At 43.6% G+C, this 13,576-nt stretch overlaps 1 protein-coding gene across 1 annotated transcript in view; it reads right to left on the bottom strand.

Annotated features, from left to right (window-relative positions):
* ADGRV1 (adhesion G protein-coupled receptor V1) overlaps positions 1-13,576 on the bottom strand; it is a 479,769-nt gene that overhangs the window by 59,915 nt on the left and 406,278 nt on the right. The window contains exon 87 of the mRNA XM_090037635.1: positions 3,783-3,904. Within this exon, the coding sequence (XP_089893761.1) occupies positions 3,783-3,904 (122 nt within the window). The remainder of the gene's footprint in view (positions 1-3,782; positions 3,905-13,576) is intronic.

Below are 13,576 nucleotides of genomic sequence, written 5' to 3'. Positions count from 1 at the left end.
GGAGCCCGGAACCATGGGCTTCGTCTGGGCGGCCGTCTCTGAGGTGCCCAGTGGAGGGGCCGCAGAGCCCGAGGGGACCCTCGGGGTGCGGCGCGTGCCCATCCGTGTCATGCCTCTGATAGGCTGGCTACGGCTGGGGCTGACTACTCTGGGGGGGGGGGGTCGCAGGCAGGGTCTCTTGCCCTCCCACGCCCTCCCCTGCGCGAACTCCGCGCTAACTCAAGCGCCTGTTTACGCAGCCTGTTCGAGCAGCTCCAGTCGCGGGGCTCCCTGGGGGGCTGGGCCAAGTAGGGGCCTGGGCGGGGGCTTGACCCAGCCCGGCACCAGGCAGCGGCCTCCTCCCAGCAAGCGAGGAGTTAACCCCTTCCCACCACGAGCCCGCTTACCTCCAGCTGTGCTGGGGGTCGGCAGGGGGCTCTGCGGCTGCTGAGGGGGTGTCTGGGGGGCTTCGGGGGAGTGGGGGCGCAGCGGGCTTCACCCGCGCGTCTCTCACCACTCCAGAGCCTACCTGAGGCCTCCCGGGTAGACGTAGAAAGAGCCCGGTGGCAGAGGCTGGTAGAGGCTCAAACGGACTGGCGGACCAGTGGCCACCAAAATCTGGTTCTCGTTAGGACATTCTTGAGGACTCCCCCCAGACGGGGAGGCTTTGGGGCTCACGGAGCTTGGACATAGGCTCACGCCCCTTTCAGGTAAAGAATTGTCGGCGTGGAGAGACTGGGTACCAACTGACCCAGAGGCCTGGGCGAGGGTGTAGGGGAGGAAGGAACACTCAAGGACCACCCCTCTAGGGAGGACAGTACGGAGCTTGGCAGTCTCGTTCTCAGCAGGGCGAACACCGGGGGGAATTCACTGAACATATTTAATCATCAAAGTCATGGCAGGCGGTCCCAGTGTACGCCGCCTGAAGACCAGCCCCTTTGCCAGTGGGACAGAAGGGCGTTGAGGCGAGAGGAGACGGTCCCATAAGTGGAGAAGTTCAAGCGGCGCTTTCACAACTACCCTATGGCAGAGTTATTTAGTGCGCCACAATGAACATGTAGACAGTGACCAGAGCTGGCTGGGGCATGAGGGTGCTACAGTGTGGGGGCTACCTGTTGGCTAGCCCTACACTGTCCTGGTGCCCCAGCCAGCCCCACCACAGCACGTTCAGCGGGGGCAGAACAGCTCTGGGCTGGCAGGCTGACCTCCAAGACCCTGTGCCAGTGCCTCCCCCTCCCCCAGGCACCCTGCTGCAATACCCTGAGTCAACATGCTATGGTCCTTGGTGCACATGTAAATGCTGTGCCTGGGAGCAATAAACTCCTGCATGAATTGCACCCAAGTTTATTCAGCCATGCTAATTGCATGTATAGATGCACTGAATTGCATAACTTAATGTAAATTATGGTTGAAAGGAACCGTAAATCTAAAATCCTGTTGCACCACATCTTGTCGGGTTTCACTTCTGCTAAGTTTTGTGCATCTGGACAATATTTTTATTAAACAATAGAAAAGCAGGCTACCGAGGAAAACTTTCAGCCATAATCAAAATTTAAAACAAGCAAATAAACAAAGAGACACAAAAATCCAAACCAACTAAACCAAAAACATCTAAATGGAAAATTCAGAGGACATAGAATCTAACCCTTTGTGTAATTTCCAGTGTTTGATGAACTAATTTTTCATTACAAACATTTATACCCTATTTTAAGTGCTATTTTAAACACAATATTAACCACAGTGCCACTTACAGTTTCTTCACTAAAAAAAATCATTGAATCTTTAATGGCATGGTCATGTTTAGCATCTGTATTTTACACATACTCTCCAGATTCTTTTGTGTCCACAATTTAACACACCCTTTATGGATCTTATTGGCCTCTGCTTGTTATAGTATTGGTAATCCTTGCACAGTTTTCAGTATTTTGTTTCTCCCCTTATGCCTATTCTATAAATTAATATCTTGATCCTTGAAATGTTCATTACAAATTAAAACCCATTCCCAGGATCTGCTCTTTAAGAAGTTACAAAAACCTTTATTTAATATTTAAGTTACATATTTACATACATTTAAAGTATCTTCTGGCAATCACTGAAAAGGATCAGTTTGGTATTGTGTGTTCTTGCTCACGGTTACTTAATATTTAATACTTACTACATACTCGTATTCATCTTTCCTAAATATTCCTTGACAGTAGAGTCACTGTGTTTTATCAGACACACATGGACACATCAACATTGGTGCATGTGTCACTTACTGACATAACATCATTTTTTAGGACTGCCATTCTAATGAGTAACCTTTTTCAATTATCTGTATCCAGGGTATTTATGTAATACAAGCCTAAAGTGCATTCTAAAAATAGGTAAATATATAAATATAATAAAGCAAGAATATACACAATTTAAATCAGTTATGTGTTTCACCACTATGAAACTATAAGTTATTAAAGGGAACAACATTGAAATTCTGTGGGTAGATTATCCAGACAAATTTTTCTGAATAGTGAATGTTTGAACAAAGGATTTCCACTGGCACTATGAGTTCAGCTGCATTAATAGGAGCCTTAGTGTAGACAAAGCTCTGGTGCCTTTTTGTATTTTACTAAGTCAATTACTGAAGAAGTGCCAATGGGGTTTATTTTTAAAGTGGTCATTTTAAATTAGTGTTCTATAAAAGTGGTGGAAAACTGTTTATAAAACTGTTTAAAAGTCATAATTCCAACCTGAGCCATTTCACAAATATGTTTATTTCAGTTTTGAAAATGTAAGCACTTCTAAACCTACACCCCTGTAGCACTTCTAAATGAAATTTAAATTTTAGAAATGTTTAAGTTCCACCTTTTTGAGTGAAATGTGGCATTACTTCTCAGCTAAAACCTAAAAAAAAGTCTGTTTTGTGAAGTCAGATTACTTGCATGAATTTACACACTTTCAAGGACTTTGTCTATATTGATAATAGATGACAGATATTATTCATGTTACTTATGCACTACTGGAATATGCTCAGATACTACTTTAATTAGAGTGGTAGAAAAATCTAAACAGCATAACATAATATAGTGTTCTTGTTTATTTCTCATCATTTTGTAATTTGCAGGAATTTCCTCAGTCTTCACAGGCTGGCCTCAGTTCTGCAAACATTTATGCACAAGCAATGCTGAGCTCAATGGAACTACTTACATATGTAAAAATACACATCTGCTTCTGAATTTGAAGGATCAGGGTCACTGAAGGTTACACATAGGTTTATGTATCAAAATAAAACTACATATGTTCTCCACGTATGTTTTTTCAGTGTCATTAGCTCAAATGCAACTCCAGTCTATCATGTTCTTCTGTATAAAAAGATCTGTGTTTTTAACTGGGTCAGCACAGGCTATCCCAAGTTTCGATTTAAATATCAGTATTTTGTTCATATCTTTAAACGATTTTCTATTTTATACTGACCCTATTTTTTTCTTATTTTTACCATTGCTTGAAGATGCTTTCATTTCCTTGTTCATCAAAACAGGATTATGTTATATATAGAATAAATGATGTTTTTTTCCTAATATATTGGCTGAAATAAATATCTATATTATTATTATTGCCATTACTTTGGAACAATGCACTTAGTGGAATATGAATTTAGTATACTAATTTGATGTATAGCCAAATTTCTAGTGACAACTGTCATATAAATGCCTCCATTTTCTATTTCTCCTCAATACGCACAACTTGAAAGATCAAACATGTCATCAACAATGCATCTGTTCTCTTTCTCTGGAACAGGTCATCAAAAAAAGGGTAAAAGTTCTTACCTGCAGGCTATTAAAGATGACAAAGAAGACTAACATCCAGAGGTGCCTGTAAGCCACGTGCAGTCCTCCCCACAGCCATGTAACGGAAATTAGGGCAAACAGGTACAAGACCAATGGGATCTCTGGAAAGCATAAATTCAGTCTTTCAGTTGATATTCCTTTTAAAGCATTTCAAAACATTACCTGTGTATAAAGAATCTTGGTTATTCACTATCGCTTTCACTAGTTGTATACACCTAAATATCTTGTGGAGTAGGATGAACTGTGGTATACAAGCTCTACTGATGACCACTTGCATTCCTGAAGTTGCTGTCCCTCACTGGGAGAGGGTGCTGGGGTAGGAAAGGGGTGGGAGATATGAATCATCTCTCTCTCAGAGCACCACCTGCTGGTTGGTTTAGCAAACAGAGTTGGCAGCGGTCTTTCAAGGAAAATTCATTTGGAGACAATCCAAGTATGTAAAATAGATAAAGAGTTTTGCTTTATGGTGGGAAGAGTACATATGTCATTAGTAAATATTATAAGCTAAGTAAACTTCACAAGAATGAGAAGAATTCTTCTAATTCAGGAACATTTGGAGGAAAAATATGAAAAATATACTTCCAGGGCTTAGGAAAAAGTCTAAAATTAATACTAAAAGACATTAGGACTATAACATTTTAAATTGAGAACATGGTTAATTCATTGATGTACTGTACTTATTCTGCAAATTTAAAATGATCATAACTTTGAACCTGTAAAGATTTAAGCAAACAAGTAAATTTATTCAATCATTCAAGTCTTTGCATTGTCTTCTAAGATGTGTACGAGTTAACTTTACGCACATATAAAAGGATCTGGCTGAATGCACAGAATTCAACAGATAAAAATTGATTTGTTTCAATCATAATCTTATCCTATTCACTTGTTTTCACAGACTGCCTTATATCCAGATGCACTCTATGGGCACATCCACACATGCAAGCACGTGCGCTTGCAGCAGCTCAAATGGAAGCGGTGCAAATTTGAGCCAGGGCATGTTGCCTCAGAGCATGTGCTTGGGCATGCACTTTGTTGTGGAGCAAATTGTGCCACTTGGGGCAAAATAACCCTGCCTGGCTCCTCCTGGATCTGCAGCCAGGGGTAGCTAGAGCCCGGGGCCAGCACCTGTGCTGTCCCCCAGCGGTAGCTCAGGGCTCCTCGCTCTCAGGAGCTTCTGGGGCCCAGCCAATTGGTACCTGGGGACACTACCTCTTGTGCCAGCTGGACTGCTGAAGCAGCCCTGAGAGTTCTCTGCACCCTCTACCCACTGCAGTGGTCTGGCAGTGGGGGCTGCTGCCTGGCTGTGACCTGCTGTCACCTGCCAGACCCAGATGGGTACTGCACAGCCAATAAAGGCATCAGCCCCTCTGGGCCAGCTGCCAGTGGGCTGTGGCTGCAGAGTTGGCCTCTGTGCAGCACTACTGCAACGTGTGTCCTCTGCCCGGCCATCTGGGCAGCTATCACCCCAAAGATGTTTCAGATGTGGTGGCCTGCTTTGAACTGTCAAAGCATGTCCTTCTGGCCCCATTTGGCCAGGAGGTCAGCCACAGCAAGCTGGGTCCAGGATGCCAGCTCTGAGCAAGCAGGGTCCTGCCACTGACCTCCTTAGCAGGAATTCTGGTGTTCCCTATGGAAAAATGAAAAATCCCTGACAAAAAAAATCCCCAAATCACTCTGTAAAATACCCCAAAATCCATGTTCCTCCACAAGTAAAACAAAAGACCATTATAAAGACAGAGAGAGAGTGAGACAGAGACAGCAATCAGTTGGGCAAAGTTTTATTGATATATCTACAGTGTTAAAGCAGTGTGGAAGACGACCAGTATCTCTATCATAATAATAAAGTGAACTCTAAATACATGTTTCATGAATTCATGAATATATATTCTGCTGCCCTCCAACAGGGGCTACAGTCCCCCACACAAGGGCTACGGCCCCTAACAGGGGGTTTGTTTCCCACGCAAGGCCCATGGGCCCCCAACAGGGGCTTTGGGCCCCCACACAAGGGCTTCAACACCCCAAGAGGGGGTTTGGTCCCCACACAGGGGATTCAGTCCCCGCACAGGGGTTACGGCCCCCCCAACAGGAGTTGCAGCCCCCCAACAGGGGTCAAATGGCCCCCACAGGGGCTACCACCCCCCTGCAAGGCCCATACACCCCACTCCAGCCCCCTGATAGCTGTCCCACCCCCCACTTCCCCAGGCTCCCCAATGGCTGCCCTGCCCAACCCCATCCCCCACTTGTACCCCCAGGTTCCCATGGCAGCTTCCCCAACCCCAGGCACCATCACTTTAAAGAAAAAGAAGAAGAAAAAAAAGAAAAAACATTGGTAAAAAAGCCTCTGCTTACCCCAGAAGCAGGGATGGGGGGGCTCCGCTCCCTCCTGGTAAAGCCCCCCATGGCACCACAGGGCAGAGGAGACAGGAGGGCCCGGGCTGGGGCTGCTGGGATTGTCCCACTGCCCCACACTGTGAGGGTGGGGCCCCAGTGAGACAGATGGCAACCAGACTGCCGGTAAATGCTGGGGGGTTTTGTTGGTTTGCTTTAAACTATGGGGATGCCACCCAGGTGGAGGGTGGGGCTGGTCAGGGAAGTGATATGGTGGGCTTGGGGGCAGGCTGGGCAGGAAAGTGAGGTAGGCGGGGGGTTGGGACAGGCAGGAAAGTGAGGGGGGTCAGGAGGGGAAGGCGGGGGTGGGACCCAGTGAAGCAGGGATCAGGGGGTTGGTGGGGAGGCAAAGGGTGGTGTTGGGCAGAAAAGTTATTGGGGAGGTTGCAGGGACAGGTGGGGGTGGGGCTGGGCAGGGCAGGGATCATAGTGCTGGTGGAGTGGGCAGGGCCAGTGGGGGCCCCCCCCCCCCGGTCCCTTCCATCCTCCTTCAGCCGCCCCAACCATTTCTTTACGGCACTGGAGCCCTGGTGCTGCGCTGTCTGGCAGGCCACGTGTTTCAGCACCAGGATAAGGGTGGAGGACCCAGCCTCCAGTTTCCTCAGGGCATGGTCTGGGACCATGCCCTGCCCTGCTTTTTTTAATTCTCCATTGTTTTTAGATCCTTGGATTTTTTTGTTCCTGCATGTGCCTTTTCCCCCTTCCGAAAGGGGTTTGAGACAGGGCAAGAGGCACGTGAATGGTCATCTGGATGTGCCCTATATATTTCCCATTATATCAGTAGCCTGAAGGATGTAAATAATGTTGAGGTTTTGGTATTGCCTAGCAGCACAATGTTCTAAAACAGGGGTGCAAAACTTAGAATAGAAATTTCCAAAAGTTACATTACATTGGGTCGGCCCCTAGCATTGACTGTGCTCACAACAGACTCTGGGATTTGCCAAGTTTGGTAAATTTCAAGGTGCAGAGGTGTTCTGCCAAAAAAAGCCTATTCTCCATGGTGTTAATGCTATGCCAACAACTTGGATAGATTGGAAAACAGTCATGACTGTGGAAACAGGAATGTTGGAGCATATATAGTCTTCCTTAATTATGCTGCTTATTGTAATGCAATAAAGTTATATGTACATGAATATAATCAAGCATCCAATGTCAAGGCTACTTTCCAGCAAGGCAGGGAATAATTGCTTCAGGGATTTAATTATTACTTTGGCAATGAATTTTGTTAAATGAATGTTTATGCTTTCACAAATACATGAACAGCTTGTAACAAAGCACAATGTGAAAAGGTGTTCTGTTCTGCAGGTTTTGCCATGTAAGGACCAATCTCAGTGAGAGCACCGATACCTACTTCAGTACAGGCAGAGCTGGGCCCACCGTTTGGCAGTTCCTCTGCATAACCTATAAAGTGGCATAGCGACTGATATACTTTTCTTGAGTGACTTGTTTTTCTGTTGCAGATGAAATAGCATGCATGTAAGGTAACAGAATGCCTGTCCTAACCTAGGACTCTGAGGTGAAGTGTTAAAGAAACTAAATATTAAAACATTTCATTTTACAATACAGTAATACTATGTATTTTTTTTTAATCGAAGATAACAAAGCAAAGCCACAGCTCAGAAAGTCCAGCCATTTCAGCAAGGATATTGGAGTGAGAAATCTAACCCTGGGACAAATAATTCCTCTTCCCTCTATGGGTAATACCTAAAATTAGGTCATAAAAAAATGAAAATAGAAATACCTATTTAAGCTGCATTGTAAAGAAAAAAGTACATCATGCTCTCCATGGAGTTGACCACAATCTAATTAACTAAGCAGAAGGGAAACGTGACAATCCAAAATGTTTCTCCCATAACCTCCCAGGAGTTGCTAACAAATGTTTCACACCAAGGACCTGACTCCAACAATTGCTGTCGACTTCAGAGGCTTTAGACCAAGCTTTAGCAAAGCACATTTAGTAGAGCAACCAAGGTACCTGGCTGTCACAGGAGGAGTCAAGTTTGGTCAGGATTTTTCCATGGACTTTCTGGGTAGGGTAGCCATATGTCCCATTTTTGCTATGATGTTTTAAACACTTGCCCTGAATGTCCCAGTTCTGTTCTGTTTTCAGAAAACTCCCCACTGGAATGCTTCAAAAACGCCATGACTGAATGCAGTGGCAACACTTTTTCTACCTAGGGCACACAACAAGGAGTTGCTCGTTCTCTTCTACCCTGTAGTACTCCACCTTCCCCCCCCACCCCAAAGTTATCCAGCATGCTTAGCTGAGACTCAAGAAGGAATGGGTGGGGGAAGCAGGAGGAGAGGGAAATGGCAGGGAGCCAGAGGGCCTTTGAGATAGAAGCGCTTAGGTAAGTCCCCTTCTCCTCCCTCAACCAACACATACCAGGTTGTCCTCTTCTGAGACTGATCACCCTACTTCAGAGTCAACCTATTTGCATGCCACAGCCTCTGACACTCTATTCCCATACATGTTTATACATATTTCCAATACCACAGAGGAAGTCATTCAATAGATTTTCACATGGAAAATTAATCTGCAAATATTCTCAGGTAAGTACTTCTCTACCATGCAAGTTGACATAGAAAGGGAACCATCTGTGTCATCATTGGTTCTGGAGTCTTCACTGTTGTTGACTTCATAATGCTCTTAAAGTGCCTTAAAAGGCAAAACACTTTAAAACACTAAATGTTATGAGGAGAAAATTAGCTGTTTTTCATGCTATACTGAACCAGATCTAACGAACACCAGTTTTCTAAAATGCTAATAAATAATTGGGCCATTCCATTGCCTAATAAGTGAATATGCATAAATGACTAATTATTCTTATGAAAATGGCCCCATTTTTATTCTTAAACACACAGTAATAAATTACGGTATTATTAATGTAACAATTTTCTAAAGGCATAAAAATTCAGCATCTATCAGCACAGTTTTTCTTTAATATATATGTATGTTCAAATGTTAATGAATAGAAATGCCATTGCCTTGTTTGAATCTGAAAGCAATCTAAAGTACCTTTAATGAACTTAGCCTTTTGTAAATTGGAATTAATGCAGTGTTGGAGGCAATTAAAGAACACTAATACATTCCTTTTCTAAAACTCAAAGATGGACCTAAGAAGACAGTAATGTAATGAATATTCCAAAAGGCAAGGATTTCTTAGGGTGATCTCTTTTATTGGACCAACTGTATAGCTGGGACACAAGTTTTATAATGCAAGACATTCTTTATTAAGCATGTCTGCATTCAAAAGCTTGTTTAACTCTATCCCAACCATGCTGTTGGTCCAATAAAAGATATCATCCTAAGATTTCCTTGCTTCTTGCATAATTCCTTGCTTCTTGCATAATTCCTGGACCATCACAACTATAACATCACTCTAACACTACCAGGACTGTTCCAAGGAAGTTTACACAGCATCTTCCTTATGCTAGATATTTTCAGTTTGCATTGTAGTTTTATCACTGGGAAAAAAATAAATGAAGATAGGACAAACTGAATCAGCAGAATATTACAAAAGCACCATCAAATCCAATTTTGGTGTGTACTGTACTAATTTTAAATAATTTTAAACAAAAACAAACAAATCCTAAAACCCCTAATGACTTTTGATTACTCTTAAGAGAGTAAAACTATTGAAAGCCAACTTAAGGCTAAAAAGACTGGAGTAATATGTAAGCTATATCTAAATTGCCTTTGAAGTACAGTCAGTGTCACTCTTCTATCACTTCTACTGGCATCTATCAGGAGTAACTCAATGAAATATTACCAATGTTCAAACAGTATGAGTGAAATCAGAATCATGTCCCATGAATTTAACATTAACAAGGTCTCATAGATTGCATCTTAACTGGTGACATTTCAATCTTATACAAGTTTCTGTAGCTATTACTGGTAAATACAAAAATATATTATTTGTGTGTGTGTGTGTGCATATACATATGTGTGTGTGTGTGTGTGTGTGTGTATATGTATTTTGTATATTAACATTTTGTATCTTTTCTGTATAACAATTTTAAAAGCTTTTGAAGCTGTTTATGGCTTGCTATGTATTGAATTTTGTTATCATTATATATCATTACAACTTCAAGTTAATTTTACAGCAGCATTGTCAACAACAAGAGACTCACTCCAAAGATCATAACCTATTAATATAATGCTGAAACTCATCCAGTATTTATAGTTCAATGGTTGTTTGCATTCACCTTGTTGATATTCTGTCCCAACAATTTGGTCAAATAAGATCTTAAAAACTAGACCAAATAAATCTGCTAAGCAGCTGTAAAATGTTTCATTTAAAATTGTTTGTTAAAGTAGATACTGCACAAAAGAAGAGAACATCAATAAACATGCTTGACATCAACCAGGCTTAGACTAGAAGAGCCTTGCGTTGTCTGTGATTTCTTTGCGGAAAAAAATGTGTTTCTAGAAAGAACTGTTTTCTCTTACACTGGTTTAAGTCTAAAATCAAACTGGGTTCAAAGAATATGCAACCACCTACATATCCCTGGATAAACGTCAAGTCATGCAGAGAAAAAAGTCTAGGGTGGAACAGTCAAGTCAGCAGCAGTATGGTGTGGGTGGGACATGTTTCAACAAAGCCTTGGTGTGCACTGTAACTTAACGCAGTTTTGTCATCAGATATTTTTTTAGATCTTGGATGACTGGAACATTTTGCTTAATCTACTAGCGGTGCATCCAGTTCCTGTAAAGGTATGCATTATCACCTTGATTATATAAGGTTATCCCTCTGCCATCTACTGCTTTTTCATGACCAGATGGTCTGAGAAGAAATTCTTTTACTTGCTTATTTTCTTAATTTTGGTATTTTCCTCTCTGAAATATTTATTATCCCAAAGCTTGGATTGCATTTTATGAAGCTATTTAATATATATTTACAAAGTAATGCCATTCCGTGAGAGAAAGATTCAAATTCTACCTAATGGGATTGCATGAAGGTAAATGCAGCCAGAATTTAACAGATAGATTGCAACATGCTCCTGACAGATTGGTACCAGATTTTGACATTCAGGCACCATGAAGAGTTCTCTGATGTCCATAAAGAAATGCTGGAAAGAGGTAATCTTTCTCAGTGATTCCAAGCATTCCCAAGTTGCTAGTAGGCCTCTGTGAATAGGGAAGTATTCGATTCAATTTGGAGATTTGGATCACTGTGCCGAATTGGCTTTGAAAGATTTGGCACTGATTCAGAGATTTGGCCATAGACTATAATGGGGAATCACTGAAATACCTATAACTTTGTCATTTTTTGGCAGTTTTGGATGAAAACAGCAGGGAAGGTAGTCCCTTCTGAGGGTGCGAGGCCTGCCATGCTTCAAGGAGATAGGTGCAGGACTATCTCCTGCATCTCAGGCTGCTGATGAGCAAAACTCATAACGTGCCTTTGTGTGTGTGTTAAGGCTCAGCAGGGTGAAAACTGCAGGGATGGTAGCCCCTCACAACTCCACTGCAATCAGTAAGCTTTAGGCCTCCAAAATCTTACAGTTCTGGGCTTTCCCCAGCAAAGACTGTGTGGTGGCTGGAGGTTATCAGGCATCTCCTGCTCCTACCTGCTTTCCATCAGGGAGGTTTGTGGTCCTGGCATTTCATGGGGTTGCTACACCACTGGCAGTCCAACCCAGGCCTCCATACCCTGGCAGGGTGCAGTTTTAGGTCATGCCCAGGATGATGTGGAACCTCCTCCTCCTTATATAGCTCCAGCCTTTATACCTCCAAGTTTTTTCTGGCATGGGAGTTCAGCAGGGGGATGTTCTTCCCCTGCTGGCTGGTGAGAAACTAAACTGCCACCTCCAGCTCTGAAAGCAGAGCATTAAATGGCTGCCCTCACTGGCACCTGTCCTGCCACATGCCTATCCCCTCGTGTGGGCATGAGGGAGGCCTACCAGGGTTCAGAGAGAGTGGTGCAGGGGTTTCTGTGAAACTGCACCCCAAACTGCTGAAAGCAAAACTCATGTCACTTGTATGTGTTAAGGGGTGTGGGTTGTAGCTGTGTTGATCTAAGGACATGGCCCAGACAAGGTTCATAGGGTCAATCTGATATCTTTTATTTGACCAACGGAATAGTTGGAAAAATTCTTCTTTGCAAAGCTTTTGGGTTTAAAAACCCTTTGTCAGGCTGAGGAAGCATCTAGTTGGTGTGGGTGTGCTGTTCTTGGGTGGAAGAAATAGTAAAGAAGCCAGAGACTGGCATACAATGTAGGCAAAAAAGCCAGTGAAAATGTAAATTGAGGCATCAGGGGTGAGAGGCAGGCTGGGGAAGGGGAGTGGGGGGTGGAAGGGGGATGTAGCAGGTAAAAGTGGAGAGGTACCCGCTATCTAGGGAGTCAGATGTCAGGCAGATTGTAGTGTGTTATGAATCCAATGTCTATATTGAATCCATGAATTTCTATATCTAGGAGGTTGATGAAGTAAAGTTCATAGGTCCGTCTGTGAAAAGTGGTTTGTAAATTCAAACAAGTACCGAACCTTGATAACCTCATCACCATAAGCCAACTTCCTACAGCTCAAAACACACCAAATGGATCCAGACCATGCCATGACAAGACATGCAAGACATGCAAAACATATCTCCAGTACCCCCACAAACTGCGCACCAGAATCTATTGAAGACAAGAATACCCAACTAACTGTGGGGGCACATTACTCACAAAAAGAACCACTCTGTCTCCAATCTCTCAGTCCTGATACTCAAAGGGAATTTAGAAACCACTTTTCACAGATGGGTCTATGAACTTTACTTCATTAACGTCCTAGATACAGAAACTCATGGACTCAATATAGGCATTGTATTTATGATGCACTACAACCTGCCTAACATCCGACTCCCCAGGTACCTCTCCACTTTTACCCGCTACATCCCCCTTCCCCAGCCTCTCTCTCACCCCCTGGCATCTCCATTTCCATTTTCACTGAATGGCTTTCTTGCTTGCATTGCATGCCAACTTCTCATTTCTTTACTACTCCTTCCATCCAGGAAGAGCATACACGCACCAACTAGATGCTTCCTCATCCTGATAAAGAGTTTTAAACCCGAAAGCCTATGCTTCACAGATGGCATCCCAGGCGGCTAAGCTGACCTCACCTGGAGCCTCACAACTCCACTGGAACCAGCAAGCCTCAGGCCTCTCAAAGATCTTAGGGATCTGCATTTTCCCCAGCCAGGACTGTATGTGTGCGTGTGGTGGTTGGAGGTTATGGTGCCTCCTACCTGCCTTTCACCAGGGACGTCCTTGGTCCTGGCATTTCCTAGGGCTACCGTACCACCGGCAGTCTCACCAGGCCTCCCAACCCTGGCAGGGTGCAGTCTTAATGGTCATGCCCAGGTTGTGAGGCCTCCTCCTTCCCCATAGCTCCAGTCCAT

Source organism: Crocodylus siamensis, chromosome 3 (genome assembly GCF_052110815.1).
Source record: "Crocodylus siamensis isolate JL-2025a chromosome 3, ASM5211081v1, whole genome shotgun sequence".
Taxonomy (NCBI): domain Eukaryota; kingdom Metazoa; phylum Chordata; order Crocodylia; family Crocodylidae; genus Crocodylus; species Crocodylus siamensis.
This window is presented reverse-complemented; position numbering and strand designations above follow the sequence as displayed.